This window comes from Vicia villosa, linkage group LG5 (assembly GCF_029867415.1).
Source record: "Vicia villosa cultivar HV-30 ecotype Madison, WI linkage group LG5, Vvil1.0, whole genome shotgun sequence".
Lineage (NCBI taxonomy): Eukaryota > Viridiplantae > Streptophyta > Magnoliopsida > Fabales > Fabaceae > Vicia > Vicia villosa.
In genome coordinates, this window is record NC_081184.1 from 145084497 (window position 1) to 145103972 (window position 19476).

The 19476-nt window shown below is 31.6% G+C and overlaps 1 protein-coding gene across 6 annotated transcripts; it reads left to right on the plus strand.

The window, feature by feature from the left end:
- The first annotated feature begins 228 nt into the window (after window positions 1–228).
- LOC131602968 (pentatricopeptide repeat-containing protein At4g33170-like) lies at window positions 229–14681 on the plus strand. 6 transcript variants are annotated; one of them, XM_058875200.1, is made up of 5 exons: window positions 229–2347; window positions 2430–2517; window positions 4456–5288; window positions 11463–13232; window positions 13803–14681. In XM_058875200.1, exon 1 carries the CDS (start codon window positions 556–558, stop codon window positions 2287–2289), a length of 1734 nt encoding a protein of 577 aa, XP_058731183.1. In that variant the 5' UTR covers window positions 229–555; the 3' UTR covers window positions 2290–2347; window positions 2430–2517; window positions 4456–5288; window positions 11463–13232; window positions 13803–14681. The 6 variants fall into 6 exon arrangements, with proteins under 6 accessions (XP_058731183.1, XP_058731184.1, XP_058731182.1 ...); XM_058875201.1 differs by lacking the exon at window positions 13803–14681 and adding an exon at window positions 4240–4257 and having other exon boundaries at window positions 11463–13386; XM_058875199.1 differs by lacking the exon at window positions 13803–14681 and having other exon boundaries at window positions 11463–11595; window positions 12792–13386.
- Window positions 14682–19476: the final 4795 nt, after the last annotated feature.

Here is a 19476-nt window from a genome sequence, read left to right on the forward strand (position 1 = left end):
TGATTTGTATTTATTATTTAAAATATTTAAAATAAATATTTTAAATGTATGTATGAATTTTTTTGAAATTATTTTATTTTTTATTATTTATAATGTAATTTAATTTTGAAAAAAATAAGTATTTCTATTAATAAAATTGATCTCACTATATAGATGGTGGTGGAGTGGAAATACCCGAACCCAATCCAAACTCGTTTGAGTCGAATTTGAGTTTTAATCCTTCATTCCTGTTTGAGTTTAGGTCGGAGAACGGAAATTGTTCGAGAATTTGAGTTTGAATTTGGAGGAGGTAATAACAGTCACGGATCCGGCTGTTGTCATCCTGTTGAAGAGAAACACGCTCATGTACACGTAGTAATGTTTGCCAATCAGTAGAAAAATTGTGCGCAATGCAAGGTTGACTCCAAGGAAAAAGATACCGGGAGAAAACCCTCACGGACGGAGGAAACACGAGAGCTCAGTACATGTATAGCACCGCTTGGGAAGTGAGAGTTTCATAATTCATTAATTCACCATCTTGCTTAACTCGTTGTGACCTGACATCAGAGATCATCAATGACTTACTGTGATAACCAAGAAGCAACCCATTCGAGCTTCAATCTCCACAACAACAATCCCGATCCCCGTGCAACTCACGCACGCCTCCTAAAATCCACCGCAACAGACATTTCACTATTCAACAACCTCATAACACAATACTTCAAATCCAACCTCTCTTCCTACGCTCTCTCCCTCTTCACCCGAATCCCCTCTCCCAACGTCGTCACATGGACCGCACTCATCACCGCACATTCCAACTCTCTCCATTCCCTCCACCACTTCCTCTCCATGCTTCGCCATTCCACCCTCCCCAACCACCGAACCATCGCCTCTCTTTTCGCCACCTGCGCCTCTCTTTCTTCCATCTCCTTTGGTCTTTCCCTACATTCCCTCTCCCTTAAACTAGCACTCTCTCACCACCCTTTCCCCGCTTCATCTCTCCTCACTTTTTACTCCAAGTGCCGACTTCCCAGTCACGCACTCAAAGTGTTCGACGAAACTCCCCACAGAGATAATGTATCTTATTCTGCTATCATTGTTGCTCTCGCTCAGAATTTTCGGTTTTCGGATGCTCTTTTTCTCTTTGCTGATATGAGATGTCAGGGTTTTGATTCTACTGTACATAGCGTTTCCGGGGCTCTACGTGCTTCTGCTCAGCTTGCTGCATTGGAGCAGTGTAGGATTATTCATGCACATGCTGTTGTTGCTGGTCTTAATTCAAATGTTGTGGTTGGCACTTCTCTTGTTGATGGGTATGGTAAAACGGGTCTTGTGAATGATGCAAGACGGGTTTTTGAGGATAATATGTATTGTATGAATGTTGTGGGTTGGAATGCAATGTTGGCTGGTTATGCACTACAAGGGGATTGTCAATCTACTCTTGAATTGTTTGATTCTATGAAAGGATATGGATTTGTGCCGGACGAGTATAGTTTTTTGGCGATTTTAACATCACTGTATAATGCTGGGATGTTTATGCAGATCGATGGGTGGTTGAATAGGATGAAAGTGGATTATGGTTTAGAACCAACTCTTGAGCATTATACATGTTTGGTGGGGGGAGTGGCCCGTGTTGGACAATTGGAGCGTGCAGAGAGGATAGTATCAACGATGCCTTTTGAGCCAGATGCTGCAGTTTGGCGAGCTTTGCTATCTGCTTGTGCATACCATGGTGCTGTTGATAAAGCTCGGGTTATGGCTAGGAGGGTATTGGAGCTAGAGCCTCATGATGATTCTGCTTTTGTTATTGTTGCTAATGTGCTATCGGCTGCTGGAAGGTGGGATGATGTTGCAGAGTTGAGGAAAATGATGAAAGATAGGAGGGTGAAGAAGAAAGGAGGGAGGAGTTGGATTGAGGTGCAAGGGAAAGTTCATGTTTTTATGGCAGGGGACTGGAAGCATGAGAGATCAGTGGAGATTTATCAGAAGTTGGAAGAGCTGATGGGGGATATTGAGAAGTTAGGATACGTTCCAGTTTGGGATGAGTTGTTGCATAATGTCGGGGAAGAAAAGAACAAAGAAGCTCTTTGGTATCACAGTGAGAAGTTGGCGGTTGCGTTTGGAGTATTGTGTGGATCTATACCACCTGGTAAAGCATTAAGGATTGTGAAGAATTTGAGGATTTGTAGAGATTGCCACGAGGCTTTTAAGTATATGACTAGAGTTTTAGAAAGGGAAATTATTGTGAGGGATGTCAACAGATACCACAGATTTGTTAATGGTGACTGTACTTGTGGAGATATATGGTAGTATGTACTACTAATGAATTAAGATATATCATCACGATCACTTTTCTAGCGATAGTCTCGTAAGTGAACAGTGAATTTGAAAAGTTCAGTTTATACATCTCTTGTCATTGCTAACAAGGAGGTGCATGGCATTATTTACAGGAGGCTCAAATAGGAGCATAGGCGGCAGTGGCACTATGCCCAAGCTACCCGAAAACTGATGGTCGTACAACATTCTCAAACTGATCAGGTGATTGAGTAATTTAGTGCCTATCTTAATTATTACTTGTTCCATGCATGGTATAAAATGTTTGTCCAATTTCTTAATTGAATAATATCTTGAATTTGAGAGGGTGTTTGGAAATCTTACTCGGACATTTCTTATGGCTTAAAACATTTTTGTAAATGGTTGGAAAAGTTTATCAAAATAGATTACCACATGCTCGTAAGCTATTTTCAGCTTATTAACTTATTTTAGAAAAGCTCCCCAAACTAGTTTATAGAAATAACTTTTACAGAGTTTGTGTGAAGTTACTCTTCATTCTTTCCTTGATTCTAAAAACAGTTTATACATAAATATCCACACAATAAGCTCTGATATAAAATAAGTGCTCAATCTAATTGCTAACCCAAATGTTTCCTTTAAAAATACAGAAAAACAATGTAATATAGCAGGTTCTTTGAACTTTGAAGCCACTTAAATATTTGAATTACTCTACCCAACATTATTCAGGACAGGAGAAGTTTACTGTGTGATTCTAGGAAAATTTACCTATGATGTCAGGGATCCTAACTTTGGATTATCCACTTTTGGAGGAGCTTTACCTAACCCTAGTCTTGGTCTGGGGTTAATGCCATAATTATATCTGTTGAGATATTTGGTCATAGACCCTAAAATGAATGCTCTTGAGTATTTTAGTTATACTAGGTGACTTTATGCTTCTATTTAAATGTTATTTTGTAAATTAACGTTGGTCATGCTGTATTGGTGTATAATATTTGTAACTTTTTTGGTGCTTCTTTATAAGCATTTTTTACAACATATTGAAATGATGGAATCAGAAACGTAAGTTTAATTTGGTGGTGGTTTTGCATCCTTTGATCCATTTCCGGACTTCATTTGGCCATGTTAGGCTTAAGCGACCATTCCTGTTTTTACAGTCACAATTTATGTACTGTATAGTTTACTCTCCAACACTTAACTCATTGACATGAACAAATTAAAGAGCCCAATGGAAGCTAGTCAAGGAACATGATTTGGTAGGATTGTATAAACAAAATGTCCATCATAGCTTCATGGTTAATATTAAATGTTTTGATCAGTTAGTCTTTTAGTTACTTCTGTTGTCACAGTTTTTTAGTTTGTTGTGTTTCCTTTTCTGTTATCCAATTCCTTAGCAGCCTACTATACCAACTATAAAAGCTAATTGGTTATATTTTTCGTGTTCTGTTTTTCAATTCCTTATCATCTCATTATACTAATTATTATAAAAGGCAATTGATATTAATAAATAAACTCGAGTCATCATCTCTCTCTTCAATATGGTCTATCAGAGAGCATTTATATCTTTAATAGCTAACTCCATCTCTCTCTCTCTTTAATATGGTATATCAGAGAGCATTTATATCTTTAACAGCTAACTCCACCTAACAATTAATTAACACATTATTACTGTACAATCTCACTATCTCTTTCTGGCTATATAACAACATATATGATACTTTCTTGAGTTATAATGCTTATTGCATCTTTGACAGCTTTCAATTTGAAGATACAATAATTTGTTTAGTTTTCATCTTTTTTCAATGTGGTCTCAGCCATTTTCTTAGTAAATATATGTCTCTTCTCCGCTTTTATCGCTTATTTGCTCCCCTCTGTTTTGACTGCACTACCGTTTTTGCCAAACACTTACCTATTCTTTTCAATGCAAATTTGGCAATTCAATTGGTGAATAATCACATGCCACTGCAGCGAACAACTTGTAGTTAGGTAAAGAATGATGAAATATTTATTATTGTAATTTATAGTTTGATTTTTTGAATCTGTACATTTGTGTGATATCAAATACTGATCACACACTAATTCATTCTAATATCAGTTATCAACTAAAAAATCCATCCTATATTCAATTATTCATACCTTTTTTATTTTATTTTAAATAACACCAGATTTCTTTCTTGTTTCCAGTTCTCATCACTTGAAATACTGCATAAAGCATGCATCAAATGCAGAAGGATATTCAGGGAGAGTGCAGTGGATAAAGATTACATATTGCTGATAGTTCCAAACAAGAACTGCTTAGAATTTTGCAGGGGCAAAGGTTGATTAGACTTCCAAAGTGAAATCATGCCTTCATCTGGCTGTAGCTTACATTCAAGGATGTGGAGATTTCAACGCCTCCCTTGTCAGGGGCAACTGGAAGGGAAATCCTTCTCTCATCTGTGATACAGTTGTTCAGTGTTCTTTCTTAAAAGACTTCATCATCGCCTCTATTTGCATTTTCAAAGCATATTAAAGCATTCTCATCTATAGTGGCTGCCAATATTCTGTCTTTTATTGAAGCATTACCACACTGGGACCATAATATAGAAATTTCAGAATGAGAATATTTAACCAAAATGGCCCTATTCTGATTTAGGTTTGCTGTAATCACAGTTTGGTTATCATTTCTACAATCAAGTTTCGAATACCACAATCCAGAGCAAAAAGGATTCCATCCCGAATGCCCGTGGCTTCTGCAACCCTAGCATCTATGTTGCCCTTCGAGTTTTTTGTTGCAATGGCTATGACAGATCCTTTATCATCTCTCATAATGAAACCAAATCCTCTGGAAGCATTCATTTGAGATCGTTTCACCTGTGTTGTGCCTTGAAAATGACAGAGAAAGGGGCTTCCAGCACGAAGGAGAAGATCGGTTCTACGAGCGCTGCTAGAAAGGAAATTTGAATAATAAGAAAAGCAACAACTATGGTAGAATTCCCAAAGAACTTGGATAGCTTGCTTTGTAGTCTTCTCAACAGGTATGATAGTGTTTTCAAAGGTGCATTTATTTCTGGCAAGCCAAATCTCATATGCAATTGTAGCTAGAATTTTGCTTCTTTCCTTGACCTGTTAGAAATCATCTTAGATAACAAATCTAATAAATTTTTGTCTGCAATTTGAGAGACCTTAAACCGTAAAAGAGACAATACCAAATTTGTATGATTAAAATGTAATTCTAGAATGTGTGGTTGATGGAGTCCAGTTTACCCTTACATATGAAACAAAAGAGGGGGCAGGGAAGCCTCTTCCTCTGAAGTTAATCTTAACTGAAAGTGTCTTCTTATTTTCTTTCTAGAGAAGAATTTTCTGTTTGAGGGGCGTTAAATTTCCAAAGATGCTTTCAGAGATCACATTTGAAAGCGCAGCCTCGGATTGTTATCTTCAAATGGAAAGAAAATAGATTGGATAATATCAGAATTCCAACAATGGAATTTGTTCTGAATCAGCTCGTTAACAGTAGAAATGCCCATGTTCATGTCCATAGGCTGCTTAGGGGATCCATATCTTGATGTTGTTGCCATTTCTAATTTTAAGGGTTTGTTTGCTAGTTGATTTTTGGAGGGGAGTGTTTTGGAAGGCAATGTCTATAATTTGATATTTTAAAAAAGTAAAAAAAAAAAAACTAATATGCTAATTAATCATATTGTTTTATTTTATATTTTTTATAAATTTTAAATATATATCAAAATATGGAGCCTTGCAAAACCCTTCAAAAACGAATTTGCAAACAGACCCTAAGAGGATACCTTTTTTAATGACCCATGCAACATATCTAATACTTTTCCAGTTTAGAGGGACGGTAGCTTTCTTTGGCTTGGAGGATATTGTTGAGATACGAGAGAATGAGAAACATTTGGATAAAAATGTGTTTCAATAGCATTATGAAAATTGTATTATATAGTGAGTTATACAACTAATCGTGTTAATTACATGAGAAATATCCTACAACATTCTTACGGAATATTCTATTCTAATTTATACGACTATTAATACTCCTTCAAGCTTGAGCATATATGTCAAAGCATCAAACTTGCCTCATATAAAATTATTTCTGAGACTTAATAGGAATTTTATAAACAAACCTGTCATAATGAACCTCAAATATAGGCCATAAACGTAGAAGGTCCCAAAATTTAGAAGGGAGAGCCTTCAAATAAAAAATTAATAATTTTTCTTTAAAAAATAAAAATAAAAAAATTAATTTCAAAAAAACTTATTTTTTCAAACTTTTTTTAATAAAAAAAAAAACAACTTTTTCTCTCAAAATCATCTTAGTAGACTTTATACTTATACATATTAAATTTTATAAATCTCTTATACACATTAAACTTAGCAATATTATCATTCATCAAGCTTCATCATCAAACTTAATTTTTTTTGTACTTGTTAAAAGTACAAATGTGTAACAATCCCTAATGATTATGAGCTGTCAAAGGCTTTAAGGTTGTTGTGTATTTTTGCATTGAAGTTATCCTTAGGAAGGCGAGATATCTAATAGAAAGGTGACATATCTAATAAATAGATAATTAATATGATAAAGGGGCGACTGAAAACCTTCACGTTGCCTCTTACGACCTTCACTAGAATATACTGATACATCTTTCATCAAGCTCCATACCTCATAATCAAACTCAAAGATACTATCATTCATCAAGCTTCCTAACTCATAATCAAACTCAACAATATTGACATTCATTTGATTAGAAAGTCATGATTATAAAGTTTCCCTTCCATGTAATCAATACAAGGTTAAAATGACTTCAAGGAAGTTACATACTCCATAAGGAATCTTTATCAAAATGTAAAAAGCATGAAAAGATTAATCGAACCAATACAATTGAGTCCCTAACACTAAAGTCCACTCAAAAGATCAATTTATTGAGTACAACAACTCATAAAACGATTTATCCATGATAGTTAATTCTCCATTTCAATCTTGCAAATCATTGTCTTGTTAGTATTCATCCTTAGTGATGATATCTTCCTTATCTTCTAAACATAATCAATCATACTTAGGTGTAGATGCAACATAACAATCAAATAAAAAAAATACAAAATATTATTACCATTTAGATTTTCAAAAAATCCATGCAACCAATTCTGAGTACATATCAACATTTGGATGTGTTTTGGAAGAGTGGAACTTTTGTATTTGGTAAGAAGGCATCCACCGATACAGAAAGAAAACTCATGACACAATTGTGATATGAATACTAAACACATTACATGTCATTATGGATAGTATCAAAAAAAAAAAAAATTTCTCATTAAAATTTCAATAAAGAAGTACATCAAAATCTTCAGAGTGTTCTTCATTGAGCTCTATTAATTCATAGTTAAAATATATATCTAATTTACTATTTTCAAGAACAAAGATACTCTCAATCGAGCTCCATGTTTTGAAAATCTGCAAAATACACGTAGATCAATAATATAAAAACAAGATTAATACTCATAGATCAATAATAATATAAAAACAAGAAAATCTGAGGTGAAGATATTTAATGACTATGTTAATATTAAAAAACTTACACTTATAATCTTTGGTTTTTTAAGCTTTATTCTCATCTCTTGATAATTTAGTCTATGTGCTGAACTCATAAGATGATTGAGAAAGAAATACACTTTGATTAGTAGAATAACTCACATATTTTTCATAAAGTCCTATGAATTTATCCATTACATTCTCAATTTTACCTTTAAAGGTTGAAGCATTAAGTGTAGAGTAATAAAACTTCAAAATTTTATCTTTCAAGCGTGAGTCAAGAATAGCTCCAAATGCTAGCACAACACTATAAGTTTTCCATTATTTGTCAAATCTCACATTCATTTTATCCGACATTTACTTTATCATTATGAATAAGTTTTGATTTTTTTCCTAAAGTGCACTAAACTTTTCACACTACTTGCATGAAATACAAATTTGCAGTTAGATAAGATGAGATTGAAATTAAATTTTTAATATCATAAAATGGTTCTAAAAACTCACAAATCATTTCATCCCTTTCTCATTCTTAATTAAATGAACAATGTTTATTGCTCTTATATGCCACCTTATTCTATATTGTAAGTCAATTTAAGTATCAGTTATGTTTTATTCCATCTAGTAGATACATTAAATCTTAAACCACCATTAATACTTATTCCTGCATCATTGATATAATCTTTAAACTCAAGTATTCTTTCATCAGATCATTTAACATAGATCATTTAACATGCTTAACACTTTATAGTTTTATAGAGGGATTCACTAGCAACTTTTAAACTCTCTTGGACAATTAAGCTGAGTACTTGTGCTAGTGAAGCCCTCCAGAAATTAGAGAGAGTGTCAAGCATATCAAAGAGAGTTTAAAAGTTGCTAGCACAAGTACTAGCACACGTACTCAGCTTAATTGTCCAAGAGAGATTAAAAGTTGCTAGTGAATCCCTCTATAAAATTATAAAGTGTTAAGCATGTTAAATGATATGATGAAAACTTGAGTTTAAAAATTGTATCAATGAGTAGGAATAAGTATTAATGGTGGTTTAAGATTTGATGTATCTACTAGATGGAATAAAACATAACTGATACTTAAAATTGACTTGCAATATAGAATAAGGTGGAAGATAAGAGCTATAAACATGGTCCATCTAGTGAGAAATGAGAAAGAGAGGAAAAGATTTGTGAATTTTTAGAAATGTTTTATGATATTACAAATTTGATTTCAAGTTCATTTTGTCCAACTGCAAATCAGGATTTCATGAAAGTGTGGAAAGTCTAGTGTGCATTTTAGTACAAAAATAAAAAACTATTGATAGGTGATAAAGGAAATGTTTGATAGAATGAAATTGAAATTTGACAAATATTGTAAAAATTATAGTATTGTGATACCATTTGGAGTTATTCTTAACCCACACTTAAAGGATAAACATTTGATGTTTTGCTACTTTACACTTGATGCCTCAACCTCTATAGATAAACATGAGAATATGATGAATAAATTTAAAGAGCTTTATGAATAATATGTGAGTTGTTATACAAATCAAAATGCATGTCTTTCTCAATGATTTTATGACTTTAACTCATTGACTAAGTTATCTAAAAAGGAGAGTAACACTAAAAAACAAAGATTATAAGTGTTGTTTATATTGACATAGTTATTAAATTTATTTCACCCAGTGTTATCAAATTGCCCCGCTATGGCGGATATACATGGCGGTTTTTGGGCTGTCCGCAATGGTAAATATCGGCCGCAATTATGGGTTTTTTCGCCATAATCTGCAATAACGGCGCCGCACCGCCATGGACTGCCATCCGCCATTGACAACACCGATTTCACCCCAGATCCTCTTGTTTTTATATTATTGATTTATATGGCTCTTTCAAGCTTTTAAAACATGGTGCTCCATTGAGAGTATGTCTGTTTCTAAAAAGAGTGTATTAGATATATACTTAGTTTAGACAATGAATTAATGGAGCTCGGTGAAGAATAGTCTGAAGATTTTAATGTACTTTATTGAAAATAAAATGAGAAAATGTTTCCCATACTCCCCACAATGGAACATGATGTAGTTAGTATTCCTATCACGATTGTAGCATCTGAGTTTTCTTTCAATATCGGTCCATGTGCTCTTACCAAATATAGAAATTCTACTCTTTTAGAACACATATAAATGATGATTTGTTCTCGGAGCGTTGCATAGGGTTTATGAAAAATCTAAATAAGTAATAATACTTTGTATTTTATTTTTTTATTTGTTCATGTTTATGATATACTCATGTCATTGTTATGTTGCCACTGCACCCAAGTATGTTTCATTGTGTTTTTAAAGTGGGGCAAATATCAAGACTGACTATGAATGCAATACTAAGGTGCCAATGACTCCACATATATTTGGATTGCAAGAATGAAATGGAGAATTAACTATCGTGGATGAATTATTTTATGAGTTGTACTAAATGAATTGATCTTTTGACATCTCTTTTAATGTTTGTATCTAGTGGATTTTAATGTCACGAGCTTAATTGTATCGAGTCAATAGATTTTTTTAATGTTTTTTCCATCTTGATAAAGATACCTTAGAAAGTTTGTAATTTCCTTTAAGTGATTTTTAATTTTGTATTGATTGCATGAAAGAGAATTTTTATAATCACGACTTTCTTGTCAAATGAATGTCAATACATGATTCCTCTTGTTAACATTGTTTCTTAGATCATCCTAATCCTTGCATTTTGCATAATGAGCTCTCATGGCACTTGTTCCTTTATCATGCTTGATCAAGGAGCCACAGTAATTGTATTTCGCTTTCCTTGTTGTTTCAGAGGCTAACATGTCATCACAATCACCCATGCTGACAGTGTTTCTGTTTTAAATTAGAAATTAGGACATAAAACCAATGCTAAGAAACACAATGTTAACATATTTGGCATGCTCATATCCAGTTCAAAAAGAAACTTTTTCTTAATTTGGTTAACTTAGCTCTTAAATCTTATTGCATACTAGAAGAAATTTCAGCAACAGTTCCCCACATTTACTTTAGTACCATTTTGGCAAATCAAGAGTCAATATAATGAGTGATACCTTGAAAAGTTAAACACAATCTTTAACTTATGAACAATTAAAAAATTTATCATATGAACTTGAACTTCAAGTTGATACGAATATAATAGAAATCATGTATTTAACTTATGAATTTCAACTTGAATTTCAAGTTAAACATGATCTTTAACTTATGAACAATTAAAATTTTTTATCAACCAACATACATGATTACATGGTTATAGTATTTAGCTTAAATGTAATGTAACCATTAGCTTTTTCTGTTGATTTTCATCAAGACAGTAAACCATATAACCATTAGCTTTTTCTGTTGGTTTTCATCTAGGATACAACCATTAGTTTATAACGCAGCCCCTTACTGCAGTAGACAATTTTCAGGCCCTAAACATCAGTTTATAGTGCCACCCGGTAATAGATTTGTCAATTCTCAAGCCTCAAACATGGGTGCTGCAACTAACTCTGCCCCTCAATTCTCCTGGTCATACATTTCTCAATATAATATTTCACACAAAATTAACCCAATTGTGTGCAGACTCTAAATTAATGTTGGTATTTTATGAACCACATATGCATTAACACTGATTAGATGCAAAAACTGTTGTTGGTATGCAGAGCTTTGCATGAGAAAGATGACGACCACCAGATTGATGTAAAACTAAATATGCAGGTTAAGAACTAAATATGCAGAGCTTTAACTTTTGTGTTTACTCTCCTTATTAGCATCATAACTGCCACCAGAAAGCAGGTTAAAAACTTGAAACTTTTGCTCACTGATATATGCATTAGCTAACTCTACCTTTTGTTGAAATTTCATTTAAGTTAAAAGAACAGTGCCAAGGATCAAGCTCCTCCTAGCTACTTTGTCATAAGAGCTCTTATTGTTTCATTTGCTAATAATCAAATATCTTAAGCTAAATGCTATGTGTGCCAAAGAAAATGTTTCTGAACTCTTCTGAGAGTTACTGACAGAGACTTGTCCGATTATGAGAGTTCATATTTTGTTCAAGAACTTTATTCATCATTAAGCTTACCATGTGATAACATTCATCAAACAACTTCTGAACATTCTCATAGTTACCCGTTAAGAATTATGTTGCAACAACTTCTTTTGTTTTGCTGCCACAACTGTGACAAGCCCGTGAATTCACCCATCTATTCAATGAGGGCAAGAGAAAAATTTTAATGAATAAAAGCATTAAAAAAAGAGCACTTTGGTGTTTTTATGCGGGGGAGAGAGAAACAAATTCGTTGCCCTATTTAGACCACTTGGTTCTGCTCATAAATTCGTCTTTTGTTTTTGGTGTTGCAAAAAATTTTATCTGGCAAAATAAGAGGCTTTGATGAAATGTTGAGGAGAAGACAGAACAATGCCACTGTTAGGGACCTCTGCTCCATGAATCCAGTGTTTTATTTTTGAATTCGAAGGAATTTAGGAAGGTTTGAAAACCCCGCAATCTAAAGCATGTTTTTGGAGTCAAGCATGATACTGACTTTAAATGACGTTAGAGACCAAATAGACGGTAGAGACCAAAATTGTAGACGAAAAACTTTAGGAGGACCATTTTTTGAAAGAAATTTTTATAGGGACTAAAATTGAATGTTGGGCTATTTATGAGGATCCCATTAACCCAAAAAATTATTAATTTTTGAGACCTCTTCTAAATTTTGAGGTCTATATTTTTGAGATTTTGTCTTGGCCCCCTACCTCTCTAACTCATGTTTCTCATGCATTTTTATCGCATATTTTGAAAATTTTGATTAAAATGCATGCATTTCTACCAGTTATGTTTAAAAGTCTGATAAAGGCGCATATAGACATACCAAATTTTTCAAACAAAAAAAAACAGTAGAAGAAAAATGTTTAGATGGTTAAGTAGATATTTTAAAAATACGGGAAAGCCAAGTTATTCAGTAGTTCATATTTCCCCGTTTCTTTTGCAGTGAGGTCCAGGGGAAAGGACTGAACAATTGCTTCTAGGCAGCTTGATAGAACTGTATAGAGGATTCGTGCGAGGACAGATGACCTCGAGGATGCGCATATCCAGGCGGGTAAAGTAGTTATAACCGATTCTCATAGGAGGCAGATGGATGAGGAGGCTCACACACTCTGTTGTATCTGACATAGAGGAGATATGGCTGATGGATTAGCCAGGGATCTTAATGATGAGCTTGATGACGTGGTTCCTGACGATGTCTAGACAGTAGCCGAGGAGGTGGAGGGTTAGGATGACAGGCAAATGGTGACCTAGACAGAGGTGACTCATCATACTGAGACGAAAGCTTTGATTGATATGAAGGTGACTCAGGCTGATACCTAGATGACTCCTCTAGCGAATACAGAGGTTATTGCTCCGGCGAATACAAAGACGACCAGGGACGGATGTAAGTAATGCCAATTGGGGTCAAGTGCCCCCACTTGATTTTTTTTCCATTAAAACTAATAATAATAGTTATTGATATATTGATCCCACTTAAAATATTTTAATGTTCCCACACCACTCATTTATATTAAATTTTATCTTCTAGGAAACATAAATCCTACACTTAATTTTCTATATTGTTTTTATTTTCAAAAGTAATTGTAAATTAAAAAGGCATGATTGAGGACGTTGAATATTTTTTCTTAAAACTAAATCTACCGTAGCATCATATTTCTTAATCTTTCATTCTATTTTCTTTTTTGTCTTCTTCTTTCTTCTACACACTACTTTATTTTTTTCTTCACAAATCTCCAACTTTAAATTTTTTTTATCTTTTATCAAAGTGAAGCTAAAAGACAATCATTCAAGTAAGCTTCTTCCTTCATTTTTTTTCCTTTGGGTATATTATTATATTATTGTGTTGTAATTTTATATTTTTTTCTTAATTTTTATGATGTTTTTAATTTTAAGCTTATGCTTGTGATTGTATTTGAATCAAGTAACTAATTAGAGTTGTATTTTTATGTGTTAGAAATGGAAAAGTATTTTAAAAGAAAATCAACATTAGAGTCTCAACAAGTTAATGAAGTGGAGGTATTTCATCAAGTGATTGATGGACAACTTCAAGAGTTGAATAATAGATTTACAGAGGTTAATAGTGAATTGCTTATTTGTGTAGCAAGTTTAAGTCCACGGGATTCATTTTATGCATTTGATAAGGAAAAATTGATTAAGTTTGCTCAATTTTATCCATCTGAATTTTCTCCAATAGAGCTCATGGGACTCGACAATCAACTTGAAAATTATATCATGGATGTTTGTTCTAGTGAACAATTTTCTAATTTACATGGAATTAGTGATCTTTCAAGAATGATGGTGGAGACTAAAAAACACATTGCTTATCCAATGGTGTATTTACTTCTGAAGTTGGCGTTACTTTTGCCTGTGGCTATAACAGTTGAAAGAAGTTTCTCAGCTATGAATTTTGTGAAGAATCAACTGGGCAATCGGATGGGGGATGAATTTTTGAATGATTGCTTGGTAACATACATAAAAAGTGATATATTTGATGGTGTTGAAAATGAAATTTTTTTACAACACTTTCAAAATATGAAGACACGTAGAGAACAATTATAATTCTTGAATATTAAGTTGTCTTCAATTTTTCTGATACATTAATATTTTATTTTGTAATATTTAACTTTTTAGATATACATTATCATCATTTTACACATAAGTATTTATATGTTTTTTATAAATATTTATATTATTTAATTTTAATTTTTTATAAAAAAATTAACCTTGACACCACTTATTAAAACTTCTGAATCCGTCCCCGGAGGCGACTTACTTATGATATCGATGTTACTCCTCCCACTGATACATAGACAACTGCTTATGTTATTTTTTTGTTTTTGTTTTTTCTCTTCTTCTTTCTTAGATTAAGTCTTGTGTTCCACTTTTTGTTTTCTCCTTGTATTTATTTATATATTTTAATTTTAACTAGAATTTTAGTTTCTAATTAATTTATTATATTTATTATGATCTTGTAATAATAATTCTAATAATAATTATTATTATTATTTGATTCCTTAAATTTATTTTAGTTAATCAAATTTGTTATTTTTTAATTTTACATGTTTCAAGTGGACCAACAAAATCGGCAGTTAATTGTAGAACTCACTAAATATTTTTTAATTTTAATTATTAGATCTTTTTATTTCAACTATTAATAACTAACTTTTTTTTTTTTAATTTTCTTCTTCATTTTATCACCTCTGCAAAAACTCCGTTGATATAAATAAAAATAAAGTAAAATTGTGAAGCTTTGAGAAAAAAGTTGATTTCCTATAAAATTAGGGATCTTAATTTGTATTTGTTAATAAAAATTTTCATGGTGATTCTCTTTCCAGGGCTTTGAAGTCCGAGATTTTTTTCTTTGCAGAAATGGGGATGGAGAAAAAAATTCTCTACAAGACACTTCGGAGTGAAAATTGGAAAAGTATAAACCTTACCGTATTATTCAACATTTATATATTTAATAAAGAGTGAAGGTCCATTTTAGTCTTCCACAAAAACTGCAGAGGTCAGATTAGTTTCCGAGAAAAAAAAGTCTTTATTAAATCCCTTATAAAATTTAACCGAGCCATGTTAGTTCCTCTACAAATATTTTTTTAAATCGATATTTTTTCTTACTTTTGAACCGTGAATGGACTTCAAGTGAAGATCCATTTCAGTCCCTCACAAAAAAGGGAGTCCAAATTAGACCCAAAGAAAAAAAGTCCCTATTTAATCCCTTACAAAATTTAATAAAGCCATGTTAGTCCCTCTTTTAATTATTTTTTCAAATCAATTTTTTTCTTATTTTTAACTGTGACTGGGCTCTTATTTTATGATTGTTGATTTGAAATTATTTATGAAGGAATTGCAGATAAATCATTGCGATACCACAATGTTTTTTCTTTGTTGGTTTTATTATCAGACTTATGAGTGAGTGGCTATGGTTTTTTTGTTATGTATTCTTGTGTATTAGGTGTTATTATTGTTTCAGTTGTTAATGATCTTTTGGGAATGTTTAGTTCTGCGTGATTTAAGATAATTTCTTACTTTTGTAAATAATACTTGTGGAAAAAGTAATACACATAGTATGTTGGAAGAAAATTGGTTTATACCATTTTCCTTAAGTTGTGATGATAACAAAGTATTTAATGAACAATTAGATCTACTGACCTATGTTCAAGTGTGCAGGATCATTAGTCAAAGAATTTATCGGGCTCTGACTCTGATAGGAACATATGAAAAGAAGCTTGAGACTCAGATTATGAAAGATCAGAATCTGACGACTCAAATTCTGAATGATAAGTTTTTGATGTCTCACAACTAGGTTACCCAACTTCTGGTGGAAACTCAGACTCTGAAGACCATTTGCAAAGGAACTCAACCTTTAACCCGTATTCAATTTTTGAAAGCATGTTTATCTTGTCAAGTCCAGACACGATTTAAAAATAGGAAAGAATCGTTTGAAAAAAATATTAAAAGAGGGACTAACATGACTCAGTTAAATTTTGTAAGGTATTAAATAAGGACTTTTTTCAGGGACTAATTTGGACTCTCCTTTTTTTGTGAGGAACTAAAATGGGTCTTTACTGACAGTCCAGTCACGATTCAAAAGTAAGAAAAAATTGGTTTGAAAAAAATATTTGTAGAGGAACTAACATCTTGGTTAAATTTTGTAAGAAATGTAATAGAGACTTTTTTTCTCATGACTAATCTGACCTCTGCGATTTTTGTGAGGGACTAAAACGGATCATCACTCTTTAATATATTATATACTATAATGGAGAGATGATATCATTATTTTCTCAAGTAATTGCTTAATATTTTGGTTTGTTTAATTTTACTTTGTCCAAAGCAATTTTGTTTGTCTACTTTTCTTGGATAATTGGTGTGACATTTTAGACATTTTAGATTATCATTCGATTCTATTCTACTATGCATTAGAAGATATTTATCAATAGTTTTTTTATTTATTTATTGATAGGAAGAAATTCCTACCAAAGGCAATAGAATTTAGGGTTTAACACTAAAAAGAGAAAGACATTAAATAAACTAAGGAAATTAAAATAAAAAAATAAACTTTGATTTCTTTGATTCTCCCGAATGTTTCTATGAGATTACATTATATAACACTCTTAATGGATAATAATAACCTAAAAGCCCAATAACTATACTAATAATATAAGTTCTATTATTACCTTTCTAACAACAACGATATTAATTATAAAAACTAATATACTCCTCTATTATTTAATATTTGAAAATTCTAATTTATTATTATTTTATGCATTATGAAAATTTTTGGTTATGAGTTTTTGTATGATTATGCATGATAGCAACAAACTATCTTGATTATATACTTTTTGACATAAAAAAAATTATCAATTATAAGTGTTTTTGTATTTTCTTTTATTGATTCAAGATGTATTTTTATTTTTTTTAAAAGAAAGAAGTAAAATTTGTGTTTTTTTTTAAAAAGGAAAAAAATAACGAAATACTAGTGTCATCATTTGGATTGAAAAATATAAAAATCTCTTAAGATTTGATGTTTGTGGATCTCCGTGAATACCGTGAGAATCTCAAAATGAGGAGGGAAAAAAAATTCTTCCATGACAAAGATCGGTGACTGAGAACAAATTGGAGAACGGGGCGGGAAGCGAGGAAACATCCTTCTCAATTTTATTTAATGAAACTATTTATAAATTATAATATTTCCATTTAAGTCATTTATATACATGTATGACAGGAAATCTTAATTTAAACTCCGGCGAAGAATGAATACAAAAATAAAATAAAAAATCGTAAGACATTAATCTGTCGAAGACTGAGTGGATGAGACAGTACTAATCATACATACATGTACAGAAAAAGCTTCTCGATTATTTTTCTATGAAGGAAAGTAAAACAACATGTGGAAAAACATGGCAAGATTCTCGATTATCTTTCTTCATTTGGAACAAGTCTTTATTTTAGAAGAAAGAATAAAAAACTGTTAATTTAAGCTAATAGTCAATGAAGAACCACAAAGAATAATAGTCTTTTAAAATCTAGTACACGTCAAAATTATACCAGAATTCAAATATATGATTAAAACATATATTCAGTGATTAATCAAATAGAAAAAAATGATTAATAATACAGTCTCATGTTTGTGTTCAAAAACATTTATATATTGATAAAATTAAAAATAAATTATTCTATACTTTAAATTTTATATTTATATGGTGACAATTATCTAATGTTTTATTTTAATATTTTATTTTTGTGTCTAAGTCTATATAATGTTAGTTTTATGTGGCTGCTGGAGATGGTTCTTAAGTGTTTTCAACAACAATAAATAAAGCACTGATATTTTATACGAAAAACACTACTTAATAAAGAGACTAAAGATATTAAATTGTAGCTACAAAAGACGACTTTTACTAAATAAACGAATTAAGGAATCTCTACATGTCATGTTCGGAGTTTGAGTCCATTCGTTATTACTAGAAAGAAAGAAGTCCATGTGGAACATGGAAAATTTTCCAATATGTGAAGCATGAGATTTATCTCCATGCACTTCTAAAGAAAATTCATAATCGAGAATAACAATGAAATTAACATTACATAATTAAAAAAAAGTAAGATGACACACACGCGCATATATATAAATCTAAGACTAACTATAACTAATGAGAATAGTTGTACAGATACTTTTCCAAATCTAAGACTAACTATTACTAATTCTATTCATTTTATTTCAATCTCTTCGTTCTTAAGGGCAAATTATAGGTTATAAAGTTAATTACATAAATTTTATATTGGAAACACACAACCATAAATATTGAGATATTTATGAGATCATAGGTGATAAATGATAACGAGGATCATGAGTTAAATTCTATTAAAGATTGTAGACAAAGTGTAAATAGGCCAAAATGAATATATTCAATTGAAGAATAATTAAACTCACTTTACAAGTGACACGATTTTGGACCTGTAGTTCGAATACCTCGAGGTGTGAAACCAATGAGATATAAATGAGTTTTTATGAAAAAACAAAATAAGAATGGTATAAAGCTTGATTTGTTGCTCAATACTTAAGATGAGTATGATGAAACATATCCACCTATACTGGATTCAAGTAATTTTTTGATAATTAATTAGTCTTGTAGCACATAAAGGACTTGATTTGAACATGATGAAAGTTGTAACATCTTATTTGTATGGTTCACTTGATATGGACATAAAATTGAACATGTATATCTATGGGCTAAAATAATATGAACATAAGTGATATAATTGTCTCAATGAATATTTGCTAAGGGAGAGATATACAAATAAGTCCATTACTTGTATTTTTATGAAAAGTTCTAGAAAATAATTTTCTACAATAGTTGTCTATGTAGATGACATAAAATTATTAGAACTCCGGAAGAGATTCCAAAAGCTATAAATTATTTAAATAAATTATTTGAGATGAATGATTGGGAAAAGAAATAGTTCATACTAAATGAACATTTAGAGAATGAAACTTTTATACACCAAGAAGGTTATATAGAAAAAAGTGTTAAGAAGTTTCTATATGAGAAAATATCGTATATAGAAAAAATGTTAAAATGTTCCTATATGAATAAATCTCGTATGTTGTCTACCTCTATGATGTTAGA

What these genes read in the sequence shown, in the direction of transcription:
- LOC131602968 (XM_058875200.1), top strand. Translation starts at nt 556, where the DNA reads ATGACTTACTGTGATAACCAAGAAGCAACCCATTCGAGCTTCAATCTC.